The sequence below is a fragment of the Oncorhynchus gorbuscha genome, linkage group LG05, assembly GCF_021184085.1.
Source record: "Oncorhynchus gorbuscha isolate QuinsamMale2020 ecotype Even-year linkage group LG05, OgorEven_v1.0, whole genome shotgun sequence".
Lineage (NCBI taxonomy): Eukaryota > Metazoa > Chordata > Actinopteri > Salmoniformes > Salmonidae > Oncorhynchus > Oncorhynchus gorbuscha.
This window is the reverse complement of record NC_060177.1, coordinates 30,422,766-30,441,472: the sequence shown is the minus strand read 5'-3', so window position 1 is coordinate 30,441,472 and position 18,707 is coordinate 30,422,766. Positions and strand designations below refer to the sequence as shown.

General features: G+C 45.0%; 2 protein-coding genes across 3 annotated transcripts in view; one reads left to right on the top strand and one right to left on the bottom strand.

Moving 5' to 3' along the window:
- Positions 1 to 322: 322 nt before the first annotated feature.
- Positions 323 to 6,772, top strand: LOC124034864 (cytoplasmic tRNA 2-thiolation protein 2-like). The gene is made up of 14 exons (XM_046348275.1): positions 323 to 422; positions 633 to 711; positions 793 to 852; positions 1,023 to 1,083; positions 1,207 to 1,316; positions 2,806 to 2,930; positions 3,070 to 3,205; positions 3,379 to 3,510; positions 3,624 to 3,715; positions 4,421 to 4,521; positions 4,703 to 4,901; positions 5,617 to 5,683; positions 5,789 to 5,841; positions 6,001 to 6,772. The coding sequence occupies exons 2-14, from the start codon at positions 673 to 675 to the stop codon at positions 6,080 to 6,082; spliced, it is 1,257 nt and encodes a 418-aa protein (XP_046204231.1). The 5' UTR covers positions 323 to 422; positions 633 to 672; the 3' UTR covers positions 6,083 to 6,772.
- Positions 6,365 to 18,707, bottom strand: part of LOC124035817 (piezo-type mechanosensitive ion channel component 1-like) — an 89,771-nt gene continuing 77,428 nt past the window's right edge. For both annotated transcript variants that reach the window (XM_046349584.1, XM_046349585.1), the window contains 21 exons: positions 17,796 to 17,896; positions 17,536 to 17,665; positions 16,941 to 17,024; positions 16,632 to 16,804; positions 16,408 to 16,529; positions 13,382 to 13,540; positions 12,958 to 13,216; positions 12,352 to 12,540; positions 11,911 to 12,226; positions 11,662 to 11,785; positions 11,273 to 11,420; positions 10,786 to 11,000; positions 10,461 to 10,619; positions 10,173 to 10,320; positions 9,877 to 10,065; positions 9,586 to 9,678; positions 9,183 to 9,355; positions 8,940 to 9,062; positions 8,752 to 8,831; positions 8,147 to 8,345; positions 6,365 to 7,985 (listed from right to left, as the gene is read on the bottom strand). In XM_046349584.1, coding sequence (XP_046205540.1) covers positions 7,721 to 7,985; positions 8,147 to 8,345; positions 8,752 to 8,831; positions 8,940 to 9,062; positions 9,183 to 9,355; positions 9,586 to 9,678; positions 9,877 to 10,065; positions 10,173 to 10,320; positions 10,461 to 10,619; positions 10,786 to 11,000; positions 11,273 to 11,420; positions 11,662 to 11,785; positions 11,911 to 12,226; positions 12,352 to 12,540; positions 12,958 to 13,216; positions 13,382 to 13,540; positions 16,408 to 16,529; positions 16,632 to 16,804; positions 16,941 to 17,024; positions 17,536 to 17,665; positions 17,796 to 17,896 — 3,449 coding nt within the window. In that variant the 3' untranslated portion in view covers positions 6,365 to 7,720. The remainder of the gene's footprint in view (positions 7,986 to 8,146; positions 8,346 to 8,751; positions 8,832 to 8,939; positions 9,063 to 9,182; positions 9,356 to 9,585; positions 9,679 to 9,876; positions 10,066 to 10,172; positions 10,321 to 10,460; positions 10,620 to 10,785; positions 11,001 to 11,272; positions 11,421 to 11,661; positions 11,786 to 11,910; positions 12,227 to 12,351; positions 12,541 to 12,957; positions 13,217 to 13,381; positions 13,541 to 16,407; positions 16,530 to 16,631; positions 16,805 to 16,940; positions 17,025 to 17,535; positions 17,666 to 17,795; positions 17,897 to 18,707) is intronic.

The window sequence follows — 18,707 nt, the reverse complement described above, 5'->3', positions numbered from 1 at the left end:
TCGAAAAACTCTGGTATCTGCTCACATAGTTTTAACTGGCTCGCAGGCAAGCTTGAACCGAAAACTCTGTTACAACCACATTCTGCAATTGTTAGCTAGCAAGCTACAATAAATTAGAGCTCCACATAGCTTGCTAACTCGCTCAACTCGACCATGTGCCAGATTGATGAGGAATACAATGGACAGCTAGATCACAGAGTGACCCCACGGTAAACTATTTGCCCATTTAACAGCTAGATTACTCAGTTGCTTTAGCTGCAGTCAAGCTAATGTAGCTAACCTTAGCGTAGCTACTTAAAGTTTTGTCTGCTGTAGCAACTGCTCACAATATTTTTTTTATTTATCGCAGTGTGTCAAAAGTGTGTCAAATGCAAAGAAAATACAACTGTATTGATCATCCGAGCTGGAGATGCATTTTGCAGGTAACGTTACTTGCAAAAATAAGTTCAATTATCACAAACTAGATGTATTTGTCTCAAGAACTGATCCCACAGAATGTACTGCAACAATTAGTGCTAATTTATACTTAGTTGTGCATTTTTTTTGCTCTCATTGTCAGCACATATGCTCTTTGTAGCTAAGCTACCCAAGCTGAAAAGTAATGCATTTATTTGGGTATGTCTTCTGGCCAGGGGCTGCTTCAAGGAGTACTTCATACACAAGTTCCGGGCCATGCTGGGAAAGAACCGGGTCATTTTCCCTGGAGAGAAGGTATTGAATATCCATCTCTAACATGTTTGTAACGTCTTACATAAATCAAACAACTGAGTTGGCAGTGTTTCTCTATTGTAGGTTCTTCTTGCAGTGTCTGGAGGGCCAGCCTCTAGCTCCATGCTGTCACAGGTTCAAGAGGTAGTTGGGTCAATGTCTTCCTAGATGTGTAGTCACACTGTATGTTGCAATTACTGAAATATCACAGGGCTGACATTTTAGATGTAACTCATTAACAGTGTCTTCAAATTATTAAGGGTTTCAAACGGTTTTTGTATTTTGAGTGAAAATTAACAATTTTCTTCTCTCAGGGTTTGAGTCGAGACGCACCCAAGAAGTTGAGATTTGTCCCCGGAATTATCTACATAGATGGTAATGCACAGATGATCATCGCTGCTCTTTGGCAATTATTTTTTTATTTTGTCACTTAGCAGGTGGTTTTGGCCCATTAGTCTAGCTCATGTGTGATGATTGTCTATTACTGTATCTTGACAGAGGGCGGTGCCAGTGGTCAAAGCATGGAAGAGCGGAAGAGGGCAGTGGCTCAACTGGAGTCAGTTTTCAGAGCCACTAATTACCATTACCACATAGTCCACCTAGAGCAGGTGAGCTGCCAAAAGATGGGTCAGAATTTTTTTGTACTTCTGTCTAGGATGTGAGACTGAGCTTTGATCATTGGAATTAAATATGTACCGGAATTAAATATGTACAGTGCCTTCGGAAAGTATTCAGACCCCTTGACGTTTGCCTCATTTTGTTACGTTAGAGCCTTATTCTAAAATGTGTAAAAAAAAAAACAATTCTCAGCAATCTACACACAATATCCCATAATGACAAATCAAAAACAGGTTCTTAGATATTTTTGCAAATGTAAAAAAACAGGTACTTTATTTACATAATCGAGGCCGTCATTGTAAATAAGAATTTAACTGACTTGCCTAGTTATATAATGGTAAAATAAAAAAAGATGAGCGGAGCAAAGTACGGAGATCCTTGATGAAAACCTGCTCAGGACCTCAGACTGGGGCGAAGGTTCACCTTCCAACAGAACAATGACCCTAAGCGCACAGCCAAGACAACATAGGAATACTTAGTGGTTTTCCCCCCCCCCCCCCCTTAAAATATTTAGACAAGTCTCTGAATGTCCTTAGGTGGCCGAGCCAGAGCCCAGACTAGAACCCGATCGAACATCTCTGGAGAGACTTGAAAATAGCTGTGTAGCGACGCTCCCCATCCAACCTGACAGAGCTTGAGAGGATCTGCAGAGAAGAATGGGAGAAACTCCCCAAATACAGGTGTGCCAAGCTTGTAGCATCATACCCAGGAAGACTCTGCTGTAAATCACTGCCAAAGGTGCTTAAACAAAGTACTGAGTAAAGGGTCTGAATACTTATGTAAATGTAATATTTCAGTTTTTTTTAAATATATACATTTGCAAAAATTTTAAAGCCTATTTTCGCTTTGTCATATTATTGGGTATTGTGTGTTTTAGATTAAGGCTGTAACATAAAAAGTCAAGGGGGCTGAATACTTTGAAAAAGGCACTATATTATAGCTTGTCATTATTTAGAGCAGGTATTCCCCAAGTTTTTTGTTTTGTAAAAACTTAATCTTCATTTTCATACAGTCTATGTATATTTTCCAACGGGGCTATACATTTGGGTGTTTTTTTCCCCCCTCACCTGAGTAGCCTTGTTTCACTGTCAAAAATAAAATTAAACCATCTAGTGTTCAGCGAAATAATGACACAATGTCAAATGCAGATAGCCTAGTCAAATAATTAACATCCAATCACATTAACCGTAACTCTCTCACAGGAATTCCACTAACGGTCCCGTATGTAGACAAACGTAGCTGCTGCTCATGTTGGTATCTGTACTGATGGTGCAAAAGCCATGACACATAGTGGAGAGGTAACGAGCGTGCAAGCAGTTGTAAGAGCTCTTTGTCACTTCCCACGAACCGGGTTGTGACAAACTCATGCACACTCTTGTGTATAATAAATGTATCGTATAGTGTGTGTGTGGGAGGCGTACAATGATTTGAGAGTGCACTGTGGAAGGTTGAATGTTTTGAAGGGGTACCACTATAAAGGAGGCGTACAATGATTTGAATGGAGTAACCAGCCCCATCACCCCTGAACACACCCAAGCCCTTCAGAGACTGTTTGCCTCTGTGAGGACGCCGACAGCCAAAGAGGATTTGCTACATACACTGAGGTGAGAGATTAGACAGTATCTCTGAGACATGCATTTTACATATCCAAGCATATGGGGGATGAACATGTATGAAATGCTTCTGAAGGTCTAGTTTGTGTAAAGGCCATTTCTGACAGGTGTAACGTGTGCCTTTGTCCAGGCAGCACCTGATTCTCCACACAGCGAGGACGCAGGGCTACACCAAGGTGATGATGGGGGACAGCTGCTCCCGCCTGGCCATCAAACTGCTCAGCAACATCTCTCTGGGGCGAGGGGCATCGCTGGCAACGGACACGGTGAGGGGAAAAAGACCTGTAAAATAGTGAACATGATGTTTATGCCCCTCCGTTGCAATATTTAAAGTACCGTTCGAAAGCATCAACGTAGCATTACCCCACATAGGCATACATTGGGTATTGAGCTCTAGCAGCAGCAGCTGTGTCATTCTGAAATGTTGCTATGCTCACAGGGCTTCTCAGATCCTCGCCACGTAGACGTGGTCATTGTCAGACCCATGAGGGACTACTCCTCTAAAGAAATAGCCTATTACAACAGAATGTTTGACATCCCCTCGGTCTTCATCCCTGGCCTGGACTCTAAGGTGAGAGTCGACTGCGTTCTGATTACTACCATTGTTATCCAGGGTGGCACTGTGTGCCCAGCCAGTATTCTTCTCAAGAGTATTTTAAGAGCTTTCCTCACCGCCTCTTCCAGGCACAAGACAAGGCCAGCATCCAGCGCTTGACAGAGAGCTTTGTCACCAAACTCCAGACGGACTTCCCCTCTACTGTCAGCACAATCTACAGGTGAGGATGGGTAGCACAAGAAGGCACACTAGGAACCAGTTGTAAGAGCGACTTCTATATGGTGCAGTATTTGTAAAGAAAATAGTGGTAGTGTAGGGTTAAAGTTGATTTTAGAAGACCCCCACCATTGATTGTTATTAATTTGCTTACGTGCCATTGTACTTATGCTCACTGTATAGCTGAATATTGAGGCCTCGGTCTGTGTCTAGCTCTCTGCCAAAACCCACAGCCTGGCGTCTGTGAGAAGGGACCAACGGTGATGGCGAGACACAGAGAGACAGCGTCTGTTTTTCTCTGAAACAAGGGCAGATTTGCATACTGCTGAGACAGCTTCTCAGAAACCTTGTGTTGAGAATATCTTGTTCTTTTAGCTGCACATGCAGGGTTTGACATAGGAGATCCTTTTGTTCGGGGCAGAACTCAGGAGAGACACCAGTTGTATGTTTGATCTTTGACTTCTGTCTACAGCTGTATTTTGATCAAAATGGTTATGATTTGTAAGTGCACGTTTTGAGTGTTCCTTATTTTTAAAGTAAATAACAGAGACCAGAAAAGTGGAACCAACAGTTGAAAGGCGATTTTGTTAAAAGAAGGATACTATATCAATCTTAAGTGAGCCTGTTATGTATCTAGACCCGTGTGAAGAAAGCTGTTGATAATGTTTGAGGATTTTGGTATTGAACACCTGTGATGGTTGTCCTCCAGGACCAGTGAGAAGCTCCACACCGCATGTCTCCCTCAGAACACCAACACACAACCCTCTGCAAAGTGCCTACTGTGTGTCTGTGCCATGGACACTAAACTAGGTGAGTCACACTGCCAATGTGCTAAGATGGCATCACACGGAAATGTACTGTACTCATAAAAATACATGTCATTTTGTACTGAAACAAGTTGTATTTTTCATTTAAATTGTAATACCCTAATCACGTAAATATCTCTTATCTCTACTTATTCCCCCCCTCTCTGCCTCCTCCTGTACCGTAGAGGAGTTCTCTGCCTACCAGGCCACACTGATCTCAGAGCAGCTGTCTCAGAGGCGGGGCCCAGGCCCTGAGTTCACCCCTGGTACAGCAGCAGCTCCAGGGTCGCCTCCAGCCTCCTCGGCAGGCCAGGGCCACTCCTCTGGAGGGGGCCAGAGTCAGGGCTGTGAGACTGGAGAGGGGGGCTGCAGCTCCTCTGCTAAGTCAGTAGGCATTCATGTCTCCTGTCCCCAATGTATACGTCTCCAATGTTTGCATTACTGTACAGCTGGATTATGTACACTGAGTGTACAAAACAATAACACCTTCCTAATATTGCATTGCACCCCTCCCCCTTTTGCCCTCAGAACAGCCTCACTTTGTTGGGGGCATGGACTCTACAAGGTGTCGAAAGCGTTCCACAGGGATGCTGGCCCATGTTGACTCCAATGCTTCCTACAGTTGTCAAGTTGCCTGGATGTTCTTTGTGTGGAGGACCATTCTTGATACACACAGGGAACTGTTCAGTTAGAACCCAGCAGCGGTGCAGTTCTTGACACAAACCGTTGCGCCTGGCACCTACTACCATACCCCGTTCAAAGGCACTGAAATCCAGTCGTGCCCATTCAGCCTTTGAATGGCACACATACACAACACATGTCTCAAGACTTAAAAATCCTTCTTTAACCTGTCTCCTCTCCTTCATCTCCACTGATTTGAAGTGGATTTAACAAGTGACACCATTAAGGGGTCGTAGCTTTCACCTGCTCAGTCAGTCATGGAAAGAGCAGGTGTTGTTCATCTTTTGAACACTCTGTGTATATTCACGTGTTTACATTTTAGGGTGAAGTGCCAAGCAACAGCTTGTACAATAAGAGGCTGTGTTTAATTTGGGATGTTGATCCTATTGAATGAATAGAATACTGTGTGTTCTTTCAGGGAGCCAGAGACAGTGGATCTTAAAAGCCTGTTGTGTTACAGTTGTAGACTGACCATCAAAGACATGGTAAGGGACATCCATCACTTCACATTACTCCTAAACATGACCAAGATAATCTTTACAAAGACTACAGCAGGACAATGTGAACCATGGCCTTTCTCTGTCCTACAGACTGCATTAGATGCACTTCCCCAGTACATACTGTCAGAGGCTGAGAGGAGACGGTGAGATTAAAACTACATTCTTTACTCAAAAACAAGAAAAACTTGTGAAATAGCTATTTTTAATTTCCCCATAATGTCTGCATAGAATATTGAGCTATTACCAGTAGAATTGCACATCCTTCTATTTACCTTGTTACTTCTCTTTATGGACTTGTCTAGGTCTCAGATGAGGGAGGAGATCAGTGAGTTCCTGCTAGATGAGGCAGAGGATGAAGCCATCCCGAGGGTCAATGGGTCATAGTGACAGGACTCTGTCCATCGGCACTGCAGTGACACTGTTCCCTTGGCAACTCTACAGCCAAGACTGTTTGTCACAATATAAACTAATACCAATTGCTTTTCTTATTTATTTTCAGTCAGTTTATTAATTATTTGTCTATAAGATAACTATAGACCGTTTAAATCAATCTTAACTGTGCCCAAAATGATTTGTACAAGGCATTGCTTGGTGGTGAATCTAACATTGATTAAGGTCTAACTAATGAATTGAATATATGATGCTGAAACAATTTGTTTTTCCATGTCAGGAATGAGAAAGATCATTTATTTGTACAGATGAACAATATTTTCATTGGTTTAGGAGCTGAATCACATTATATTGGAAATAGAAACGATTATTCCACAACAGAGATCCCATAGCAACAACCTACATGGTTCTACATTAGAACTCCCATCAGCATCACACAGGTTCTCTGAAAATGAGAGCAAACATATGGCAATAAAGTAAAACACATGTTTATTAAAGTTAGGAAAGGTTTTGGTTTGACGTTTTTGCATATAGATTTATGCATATTACATTTACATTTAAGTCATTTAGCAGACGCTCTTATCCAGAGCGACTTACAAATTGGTGCATTCACCTTATGACATCCAGTGGAACAGTCACTTTACAACTACTCAAGCAATGGTTGAACCATATTGTAACAATTCAGAAAAAAAGATTTAAGGCACAATGGTAGATGTGTTTCCTGTATAGTGGCACAATTTGTCGAACTACTCTAGCACAACATTTTCTAGAAATGGGGCTAATGTTGCCTTATGCGTTAGTCCAGCATGGAGACATTTTGTACGCTTCAGTCTTTACTCTGTACAGTGTCGCTATACTCTCATTTAACCACAATATATTTTACACTTGTAAAAAAATGTAAGATTCAAGTCTTGCCATCAAGAAGCCTGTAACTTGTTGCAATGTACAAAGTTAGCTTTCCTCCCAACTGAAGTGTTTCAATTTGTAAACAGTTTGAGTAAGATTCTGAGATTTGGCTGAATATGATCTATTAATGTTTTGATTAGATACAAACACCCTACTTTGGGTCCTTTTTCTCTCAAATTGGCCCCTTTGGCGCTGCATTAGTCCACACTGTGCTGGTCAGCGTAGTGAGGATCCAGCCTCTGACCTGTCTGGTGGCCTGGCTCTTCATTAAGCGGTAGTGTCTGTAGGTCGAGCCGGCCATCACACCTCATTCAGAAGCCGATCTTTCTGTTGGAACACAGGCAATATGACAAGAGGAGCCTGGCTTTTGTCTGTGGGCAAAGTGCAAAGCATCTAACCTGCCCTTCTGATTGGAGAGGCCTAGCCAATCCTTCCATAACCAGGGGACAGGCACTGGAGCAGACCCTTGGCCGTCACACAGCCTCTGGCTCACTGTCTTCTCAGTACAGCCGACCAGCAGAGGCAAATAGCACTCTTTAGTGTACAGAAACAGACAAAACATCCCTTTCCCCCTGTTTAAGAGAAGGGGTTAGTGCACAGTGAAACTAGACCCACTGGAGCTAGCATTGGGTCTTTTAGAAGAAGACCTGGTAGAGGCACCCCTGTGTGTGAGACAGCCCCAACCAGGGGTGCTCTGGATAGGACAGGACAGCTGGGGGGGGGGGGCTAGCGATTGTCACTTGATAGCTTGTCTCTTGTCCACTTAATCATAGTCTCTGGTGAGCGGTACAGGAAGATGAGTTTGGAGTAGAGCTCCTCTTCCAGCTCTAGCTCTCCTGTCTCCCTGACCAGGAAGATGTCTGTGCACAGCTTGAGGATACGATTAACACAGGGCAGCTCCTCAAACATAATGGAATGTGAGATCTCACTGAAGAAGCCCCTCACAAACTTCCCGATCACCAGCACCACAGACACGTACAGACCCATGATCCTGCAACGGAGAACAAGTGTAGAATGAGCATAATTGAACATAAACCTCTCTTCTATTCAAAATACAGTCATTTCCCACTCAATAGTTTGAATGTAAATCTAGTGTATTAGATTAGCTGGACTTGGCTACCATTGAGAAGACCGGTAGGCACAGATCCTTACCCATATCCTGCCAGGAAACCTAGGCTGGGGGGGCTGACTTTGTCGTTGAAGATGACCATGGGCAGGACGCCGCAGGCCCCTGTGGACGGAGGACAGTCGGCGATGCTGATGTCCCACCACTCCTGGGCCCCACGGGTGCTGTTCAGAGAGCGGTCCCTCATCAGAGACAGTGTTACATCCTGGTAGCCCTCCTCGTCACCTGCAACATAACATGGTGTCAGAGAGACAGTAACACAGACTGACTGCCTATGTTTCAGCTTTGAGCTTCCTTATAGACGGGTTGGTTGTCTAGCACCATAACCGATGCGTGTGCAACTATGGGGCAAAACAGACGGAGTTGGCTTAGATTGTTGACAACATGTCAACTATATATATCGCCTCCAATGTTTATTGAAAAAATAAAGAAAGCTGAACAATGAGCACTTGCGATTCACCACAGGGCAGTTTCTTGTCATTGTTGCTAGGTATCTGGCCATCCAGAACCACAACACACTGCTTCTGCCCCTTTGAAGCGTGGGCATAGGTTTCGTGACGTTGTCAGCTAACCCGTCTATATTTCAAGTACTGTGGCAAGAAGGATGTTTATACATAAAAGCCGCTCTGACCTTCATACAGCTGGTCGACTGGTTTGGCCTCGGCTCCGTTCGGTGCTCGGATATAGTTGGGGAACATGTGAGGCACACGACTGATAAAAACAAACAGTGCAGATCATGTCAAACAGAATTCAGGACAGGATTTCAAACAACAGAAATGTAAATACTACATTTGACTTTGAACGGAGAGCAGAACATACACAGGGTCTGTGCGGTTCCCCACTAGCAGTGAAGCCAGGTCTGCTCTGACCGGGTTGCCTGGATCCAGATCGATGGAGTACTTGTCAGATGTGTGCTCCACAGTGCCGCCCTTGCCAAGGTCCCTGAAGAAAGTGACAGACAAAAATATCTGAAATATAGAAAACCACAGGGCAACTACTTGAAACCACACACAAACAGCAGCATACACATACAGGTGCACACACACACCACACCCAGCTGACCTCTGGAAGGTCCAGGCCAGGCGTAGGGTCATGTCCACAGGGCTGCCCAGCAGCTCCTTGACCACCTCCTGTCGACTGGGTGGGCTGATCCTCCACACTGACCCCGAGCTGCCCTCGATCTTAGCTGTCACTATGTCCTCATAGCTGTAGAGGGTGATGAACTGCATAGCCCTCTGCAGGGGACACACGCAGACAGTCAGAAGTTAGAACTGCCTACCGCAGAGGCAAATAGAGAGCAGCAGAGCTCAAGTCCATGTTTGTTGTATTCATCCTCCAACAGGGATCACTTACTCACAGTCACACAGTTGTACACAATTTGTTTAATTATACTCTAAAACAGGGCAAACGAGGGAAGGAAATTAGTTGAGCTCTTTACAGTAGAGTTGGAGGTATTATTACGTACAGCATTGTCATAGAAGTTGGTGGTGAGTTTGTTGTAGTCCTCCTCAGTGAAGGACTGAATGGACTGCTGCTGGACACTCATGGTGAACAAGGGCTGTGGAGAGGGACAACGGTTCACGTTTCGATACAACAACTCTAACATGAGCACATATCAAATGTATCTTCCATAGATTCTCCATTGCTTGCTTTTTAGTGCTGGACTAGACTTGCTGTTGAACATGACCATGGGCAGTATGGGTCTGGTGCCCTTAGAGTGTAAACTGTGCTCACTATAATTCCCCCCAGTAATTACCTCATATCCTCCTAGCTTGACGGTCACTGTGACATCCACAGGGTGATTAACCACGCCCACAACCGATCTGACCAATGAGATGAAGAGCAGCGGGAACCAGATGATGCAGATGAGGAAGAAGATGATGAGTCCTCCCATCCCATACTTCACTATCTTCTTCTTCTTCTGGCCTTTGGGCTGAGGGTATTTCTGCGGATGAAGAGGAACCAGCTGTAAGAACCGCCGGCCTAATCACATACTACAACAGACGGCAAGGGATTTTATCAACTGCATTTGTAACCTAGAGGTCTTTGTACCTTCTCTGTCTCACGGCTGCACTTGATGATGAAGATGTTGGCGTAGATGTCTTCCACACACATCCAGTTGGAGAGGGACAGAGTGGTGTCAGTCCATACCCAGTCCATCACTGCCCGGAGCTCCACCAGGAAAGGCACCAAGCGGAACCTGAGAGACAGACAGACAGACAATATCACCCTGTACCAATACCCAACCTCATCCCATCACCTCCCTGAACAGGGAGACTCCCTGACACAAACATATTATATGGTGTGGCAGAGTAGGAGATTATGAATGGACGGACTCACCCTTGGAAGAGGAAGAGGTTGAGGTGGTTGAACTTCTTAGTGAGGAAGTTGCCCAGGATCCGGGTGGGGTAGCCACAGCGGATCTGATAGGCCGACAGGGCAAAGTAGATACACTTGAAGAAGTACCAGAGCTGAGCCACAGAGTTTTGACTGAACATCCTGAGAGGACAGAGAGAGGGAGACACCTCAGTACACACCTCAGAGAAATGATGCAATAGGCACACCGCTTAAGGACTGTCGAACATCACGAAGATAGACAAACATATCGTCCTAAGGGTGATTAAATAGACCAGATGTAATGAGGACACCCCTTCCTGTTCCTCACCTCTCAGTGACAGCAGGCAGGATGAAGAACATCCAGAGGTGGATGCCGAACACCAGGATGATCTGGAAGATGAGCTTGCCCAGGACGGTCTTGCGGAGGTAGAGGGCTCGGTCGATGATCATGGTGCTGAACTGGATGAGCAGCATCACCAGGAAGGCCTCGGGCACCTGGTCCTCTGACAGCGTGGAGGCAATGTCTGCTGCGGCCGAGTGTTTCTGAGGCACAACGGGCGAACCGTTAAGTCCACAGAATGCTGTTATAGTGTCCTGTGACCAAGCACAGAGCTTCTAAAGATGGCGTGTTGATGGTTTAAATCGGAATAACATGTAGGTGGTGACGCAACAATGAGTAATACAATATCGGAATTGTTTTGAGAGGTTTGAAAATTTGAGAGATTTTGCCGACGCAGGTATAGGAATAGGTTGTGGGCCAAGAGTGGCCTCGTACACAAAGTGAATTTCATTGCAGTCATGTAAACAGTACTCACTCCAAAGGCCCAGAAACCGAAGACAATGATGATGAAATCCACCACGTCAGTGAGGAACATGAGGGCGTAGACATCAGTGGCAGCACGGTACGGCGCATGTAAAATGTCACTGATGAATTCGTGACAAGGCTTGTAGACATCCCGCACACTACAAAGAGGATTGGGGAATCAAATCACCGTCTCATGCCCAAATACGGCAAGATTATAGAGGTCCACTGATTCGTACAGCACAGTAATCGTGTCACAACCAACTGCACTTCTAAATGCAAATCAAACCCCACAGAATGATTTACAAACAATAATACCATTATAGAATCCACTTGTTATGTAATTGTGTGACGTCTGTATTGTCTGACGCGTTCTCCAGTGAGTGACTTCTGTGTACTTACGCTGTGATGGTGAAGTGCTTGATCTTCTCTCCCACTGCTATCAGCTTCTTACTGGCTGCCTCTCTACGCTTACCCTTCTGTTTCTTCTTCTGCTCCTTCTTCTCAGCCTTGATATCTAAGGCTTCTGGGATACAAACAGAATACAAATCATTTCACTGTAACTCGGAGGAGGGCAGTCATAAGGACACACAAGCCCTTAATTCATGAACGTCTTCATTCTCCCTTCTACTGCTAGTTTCTTTAACTCACCTTTGCTTAGTTGTTGTTTCTTGCGGAAGCGCATGATGCTGCCTTTCTTCTTGGGTCCCTCCACAGGCAGGCTGGGGGGCGGCTCTGGGGTAGGGGCTACGCTGGTGCTGGGCTCTGGTTCATGCTCTGGTTCAGGCTCTGGTTCCTTCTTCTGGTTCTTGTCCGGTTTGAGATCCTCCAGGTCCATGAGGCTGGGTCCTGGGCTGGGATGGACAAGGACCTCCACCCCTTCTCCTCCCTCCTTCTTGTTGGCCTCCTTTGATGGCCGCGAGGGCTTCTCCTCCAGAGCACATTCCTGGTCCCACAGGCCATACCGCTGGTGAGAGACAGTGAGGAAACCGTTATGAGTATTGAATCCAAATCTTGTGGTAAAAACGTATGATTATGAATGCCAAGGCCAACAGAGTCACGGCTGAGAGTTCAATGGTGGGCTGGTAATACCTGTAGCAGTGAGCGATGGAAGAAGAGCGCCAGCAGCTGCAGCAGATCATAGCGGATGTAGTTATCCGTCTTCTCCAGGCCCAGGATACGAGGTGGGAAGAAAGGCTTGTCCTCGTTCAGCGTGAGCTCATATACACTGTTCCACGGGAAGAAACCAAACTGGAACAGGTACTTTACCACCACCATGACCTGAGTAGAACCGGAACCAACCAGAACAATGCAGGGGGAAACATAGTTTAACATAAAGAAACGTATCTGATACATGACCATCTGTTAAATGTTATTTGTATTTATTTTTGTAAAAGCTAACAGCCTGGAACGGGAACAGAGTGGAATAAAGCCCTAAATTAGGCCTGGAAATCTGGAATGCAATTTGGTTTCTACCGTTGGTTTACACCAGGTGTTCACACATGACATACTTCACATCTTACGCATGTTTACACCACTTTAGCCAACGAAGGCAAGAGGAGGGAGAAGGTAGCATTGCACAGGTGCAGACGCTCACCATGTCTCAACAGGCTTGCATAGGTGTGCACTACCATACTACATCGGTGCAACAATAACAATCCATAAAACATAAACATTTTCAAACCAACAACGACCCACCTCAGTGTAGACAATAGCGGTCATCCAGAACTTCTTGGTGGGGCGTGGCACGGCCAGCATGGCCCAGAGGAAGATGAGGATGGGCAGCACCACTGAGATGACAGAGGCCGTCACCATGTTGTTGAGCACGATGATGAAGTAGCACACCAGCTCTGAGTTGGCAGCCAGGAGGTTGTACAGGGCAAACTGCAGCTTCAGCAGGCGGTTCTGAGAGGAGTAGAACTCTCTACACTGGACCAGCTCCTCCACAAAGAACTGCCTGAGTTAGAGGTATGGAGACATTGGGGTCAGTACAGTTCATACACGCAGGACATACACACGTGGGGACAGTTGGCAGTCTTGAGTCGATCAGGCTTGAAGCTGGAGTCTGTAGCATGTCAACTGTAGAGATCTTCTGGGTACATTGTAAGGTGTATGTCAGTACCGGTCAGTGAGCATCTCGCTGGCGGTCCTGGAGTGGCGGTAGCGGCTCATGCGCTGTGGTTCTGGCTCCACCCCCAGCAGCTCCAGAGTGGGCTCTGAACAACACAGGGTGGTGCCGCTGTGACGCTCACGCTCGCTCAGCTCCTCCAGCTCCAACCCACTACAACATAACACACAGGTAAGCAAAACACTTAACACTGACTGAATTATATACTGAACAAATATATAAATGCAACATGCAACAATTTCAAAGATTTTACAGAGTTACAGTTCATATGAGGAAATCAGTCAATTGAAATAAATGTATTAGGCCCTAATTTGTGGCATTGTGTTGTGTGACACAACTGCTAATTTTATTGTCCCCTGCACAAGTTGCACCTGTGTAATGACCATGCTGTTTAATCAGCTTCTTGATATGCCACACCTGTCATGTGGATGGATTATCTTGTCAAAGGAGAAATGCTCACTGACAGGGATGTAAACTCATTTGTGCACAAACTTTGAGGGAAATAAGCTTTTTGTGCTCATGGAACATTTCTGGGATCTTTTATTTCAGCTCATGAAACATGGGACCAACATTTTACACTTTGCGTTTAAACTTTTGTTCAGTGTAGATCAGGTATTCCCAAACGGGGGAACATGCAAAGCTGTCGGGGCTACGCCAAATAAAAATGTGATTAACATTAAAAAATAAAAATAATAATTAAATGTTTATTTTCTTCCCAGTTTCAAACAGTCCAGGTATATTTTCCAGCGGGGTTATACATTTGGGTGAGTTTTTTCTCTCTCGCCTGAGTAGCATCGTTTTCCTGCCAAAAATAAAATCAAACCATCTAGTGTTCAGCAAAATAACAACACAATGTCAAATTCAGGTAGCCTAGTCAAATAATTAACATCCAATCACATTAACCGTTACTCTCTCGTGGGTATTCCACCAATGGTCCGTATGTAGCCAAATGAGCTCATGCTCATTTCGTTTGCTCAGAAATAGTTTTAAAAAGTAAGGCCCACGTTCATAGAGACACATACCAGCTCTACTGGTACTACTGCTGCTACCAGCAGTAATACACCTGCACCTGTCGACAACACAAGTTGTTCTGCTTCCACAAGCACATCCAATGCTAGCATTAGTAAATCTACATTTGTTGTTAGCCCAGCTAGTATAGACACTGACAGTTGTGAATCTGATGCAGCCGAAGAGAAGCCATTAATAAGAAGGGGCTAGAAGCATCTTCTATGGTGAGCTACTGAGTGGCTTTTGTGGAGGACTTTATTCTTCCTGCTGCCATGGATATGGCTGGGACAATGCCGGGGGAAAAGGCCCCAAAAAACTACTGCTTAGCATACAAGCCAGTGAATTCTATGCGTTATAACTGGATGAGTCAACAGATGTGGCGGGCCTGGTACAGCTCCTGGTATTTGTCCGTTACGTTTATGGGGGGGTCAATTAAGGAAGACATCCTCTTCTGCAAACCACTGGAAACCAGGACAACTGGAGAGGATATTTTTAAAGTACTGGACAGCTTTGTGACATCAAATGGGCTTTGGTGGTCAATATGTGTTGGTATCTGTACTGATGATGCAAAAGCCATGACAGGGAGACATAGTGGAGTGGTAACACGCGTGCAAGCAGTTGCTCCCGATGATACTTGGGTACACTGCAGCATCCACCGAGAGGCTCTTGCCGCCAAGGGAATTCCTGACAGCTTGAAGATGTTTTGGAAACTACAGTGAAAATTGTTAACTTTGTTAAAGCAAGGCCCCTGAACTCTCGTGTATTTTCTGCAATATGCAATAATATGGACAGCGACCATGTAACACTTTTACAACATACAGAAGTGCACTGGTTATCAAGGGGGAAAGTATTGATACGATGTTTTGAATTGAGAGACGAGCTTAAAGATTTTACTTGTCTGACCACTTACATGATGACTATCTGGGTGATGTTGTTTCTCACCTAAATGATCTGAATCTAGGATTACAGGGACTCTCCGCAACTATATTCAATGTGCAGATAAAATTGAGGCTATGATTAAGAAGTTGGAGCTCTTATCTGTCTGCATTAACAAGGACAACACGCAGGTCTTTCCATCATTGTATGATTTCTTGTGTGCAAATGAACTCAAGCTTACAGACAATGTGAAATGTGATATAGCGAAGCACCTGAGTGAGTTGGGTGCGCAATTACGCAGGTTCTTTCCCAAAACAGATGACACAAACAACTGGATTTGTTTCCCTTTCATGCCCTGTCTCCAGTCCACTTAACAATACCTGAACAAGAGAGCCTCATCGAAATTGCAACAAGCGGTTCTGTAAAAAATTTACTTTAATCAGAAGCCACTGCCAGATTTCTGGACTGGGCTGTGCTCTGAGTATCCTGCCTTGGCAAATCGCGCTGTTAAGACACTGATGCCCTTTGCAACCATGTACCTATGTGACAGTGGATTCTCGGCCCTCACTAGCATGACAACTGAATACAGGCACAGACTGTGTGAAAAAGGATTTAAGACTGAGCCTCTCTCCAATACAACCCAACATTGCAGAGTTATGTGCATCCTTTCAAGCACACCCTTCTCATTAATCTGTGCTGAGTTATTCACAATTTTCGATGAACAAATAAGGTTTTATATGTAAGATGGTTAAATAAATAGCAAAATGATTGATTATTATATTATTATTTGTGCCCAGGTCCTACTAAAGCTCTTTGTCACTTCCTACGAGCCGGGTTGTGACAAAAACTCATTCTTATGTTTAATAAATGTATCGTATAGTGTGTGTGTGGCAGGCTTACAATGATGACAAAAAAAAACATTTGAGAGTGCGCTGACCCTGGCGCTATGCAGCTGGAGGTTGAATGTTTGAAGGGGTACGGGACTATAAAAGTTTGGAAACCACTGGTGTAGATGATTACAAACTAGTAAGAAAAGGACACGTAAATTCTGTTAAATTCTATTCGGTTCCTCCCTCGAAAGAGATATTAAATATGAATGTGCCCAATAGGTTAAATGGGCTATCACCTTCACCAACCTGGTGGCACTGGTTCTATTCACGTGGTCCGTGTCTCCCTCTATGTCTCCCAGACAGGTCTCCATAGTGGGGCTCTCGCTGCCCTGGGACAGCTGATCCTCCATGGGCTCCCTCAGAGATCCCTGTAAAACACTACAGGATTAGGGTCCATCACTGGTCATACTGGGACAGGGCCCCACTAGAAGTAGATGACTTCTGGTTGTGGGAGGTACCTTATAACTGACCTGGCTGACGTTGTGTATGAGGTGGTAGCGTTCGTTGCACAGCACGGTGGAGGTGTCCACGTACTGCTTGGTGATGAGGTTGAGCCACTCTGTTAGGCCATCCACCATGGCCAGGAACACGATCCACAGCAACATGAGGATGTCCAGGATCCTCTGCACGATGTCTGCCTTCCCTGGAGCACAGCATGAGATTACATTGGACTAGGTCATACAGACAACAAAAAAATGTGTGAAACTTAATGAATAAAGGGCACTATATAAAACACTGGGAATAGAGGGGGCAAAATATGAAATAAACCCCCAAAATACCCGAGCCTTCTCCTTCCAGTTCGTCATTGTCGTCTATCTCTTCGTGTGAGATACTTTCTTCAAATTCAAGACTACCTTCATGACCTGTAACAGAAAAAACAACAAAAAGTTAAACGCTGTGTGTGTGTGTGTGTGTGTGTGTGTGTGTGTGTGTGTGTGTGTGTGTGTGTGTGTGTGTGTGTGTGTGTGTGTGCAAGTAAGCAGTATGTATTGGTGTGTGTGTGTGTGTGTGTGTGTGTGTGTGTGTGTGTGTGTGTGTGTGTGTGTGTGTGTGTGTGTGTGTGTGTGTGTGTGTGTGTGTGTGTGTGCAAGTAAGCAGTATGTATTGGTGTGTGTGTGTGTGTGTGTGTGTGTGTGTGTGTGTGTGTGTGTGTGTGTGTGTGTGTGTGTGTGTGTGTGTGTGTGTGTGTGTGTGTGTGTGTGTGTGTGTGTGTGTGTGTGTGTGTGTGTGCAAGTAAGCAGTATGTATTGGTGTGTGTGTGTGTGTGTGTGTGTGTGTGTGTGTGTGTGTGTGTGTGTGTGTGTGTGTGTGTGTGTGTGTGTGTGTGTGTGTGTGTGTGTGTGTGTGTGTGTGTGTGTGTGTGAGATCTCTGACCTGATGCTGGAGAGCTGTCCTGTTCCCTCTGCCGTCTCTCCTCTCTTTCCAGCCTCCTCTGTTCTTTCTGTCTCTCCTGGCGTTCCCTCAGTGTTGCCTTGGCACTGGTCACCCACGCCCGGTACGCCAGCTGTGAGGGCACAATTACTGCATTGTGAAAAGCAAGCTTTGGAGTATCTTGAGTAATATTGTTGTTTTTGCACATTTCAGTGCAATTTAACACTGTGACAATGTTGTGGTGGCAGAGGCTGTGAACTCACCTGAAAGGCAGTCTGTTTCTGAGGCTTTTTTTCTTCTGAAAATAGTTCTTCTTCCTCCTCACTGTCTGACTCAAACAAGTAGTAATCCCCAGAATGCAACACTGCAGAGGTAAACATGGGTAGTGAATGCATTCCCCGGTAGTACACCTAGTCATAACTCATATACACCGAGACAACTTCAAACCCAGGAGTGTTTAGTGCCTGATTTTCAAACAAAACTGAAACTAAGGAAACTGACTAGCAGCATTGGACAATGCCGTTCTGTCTGAGGAAGGAAATAATGAAAACAGATGTGGGGAAAGACAGGCCAAATAGACCGGGAGATTACAATCCTCTACTGGTCTGCAGCTGCAATTTGAAGAGTATAGAGAAATATGTGTACTACCCCCATGTGTAAGACCTATTCCATTATGAAACACTATAGGTCTGCTAATAAACTGTGACAAAGTCTGATTGGTTCTGTCCTAAGGCAAACTCTTCCAGATTTCTGACTGTGCATGTAAACAGTGCAGGCCGGCTCAGCCAACCATTTCCCCATCACTGACAGAAGACATCAGATGCAGATGCCGCTCACCGCAGGAGAAAAATACTCCTATTTCAATATCAAAGATCCCAGACAAATCTGATTTCCGGGCCTCCTGAGGCAGACAGATGGAAGGTATTTTATTTGAGCTAAGGGCATCTTGGGACACATCCCAGCCTCGAGTAATGACGTGATTCTAACTGACTGCATGATCTTCCAGAAGAAGTCTCTCAGACACAGTTGCATTACAGAGGATAGGGAGTGCACAGTCACATAAACATATACAATATTATATACATGGATGCTCATAGACACACCCGGAACATGCACATACAGGCACAGGACAAGCAGCTGCATGCACAAACACATCCACTTAAGAACTTGGTGTG

What these genes read in the sequence shown, in the direction of transcription:
- LOC124034864 (XM_046348275.1), top strand. Translation starts at nt 673, where the DNA reads ATGCTGGGAAAGAACCGGGTCATTTTCCCTGGAGAGAAG. An exon ending in TCATTTTCCCTGGAGAGAAG is followed by an intron (nt 712 to 792) that starts GTATTGAATATC and finishes TCTCTATTGTAG; the next exon opens with GTTCTTCTTGCAGTGTCTGG. An exon ending in TCCCTGGCCTGGACTCTAAG is followed by an intron (nt 3,511 to 3,623) that starts GTGAGAGTCGAC and finishes CGCCTCTTCCAG; the next exon opens with GCACAAGACAAGGCCAGCAT.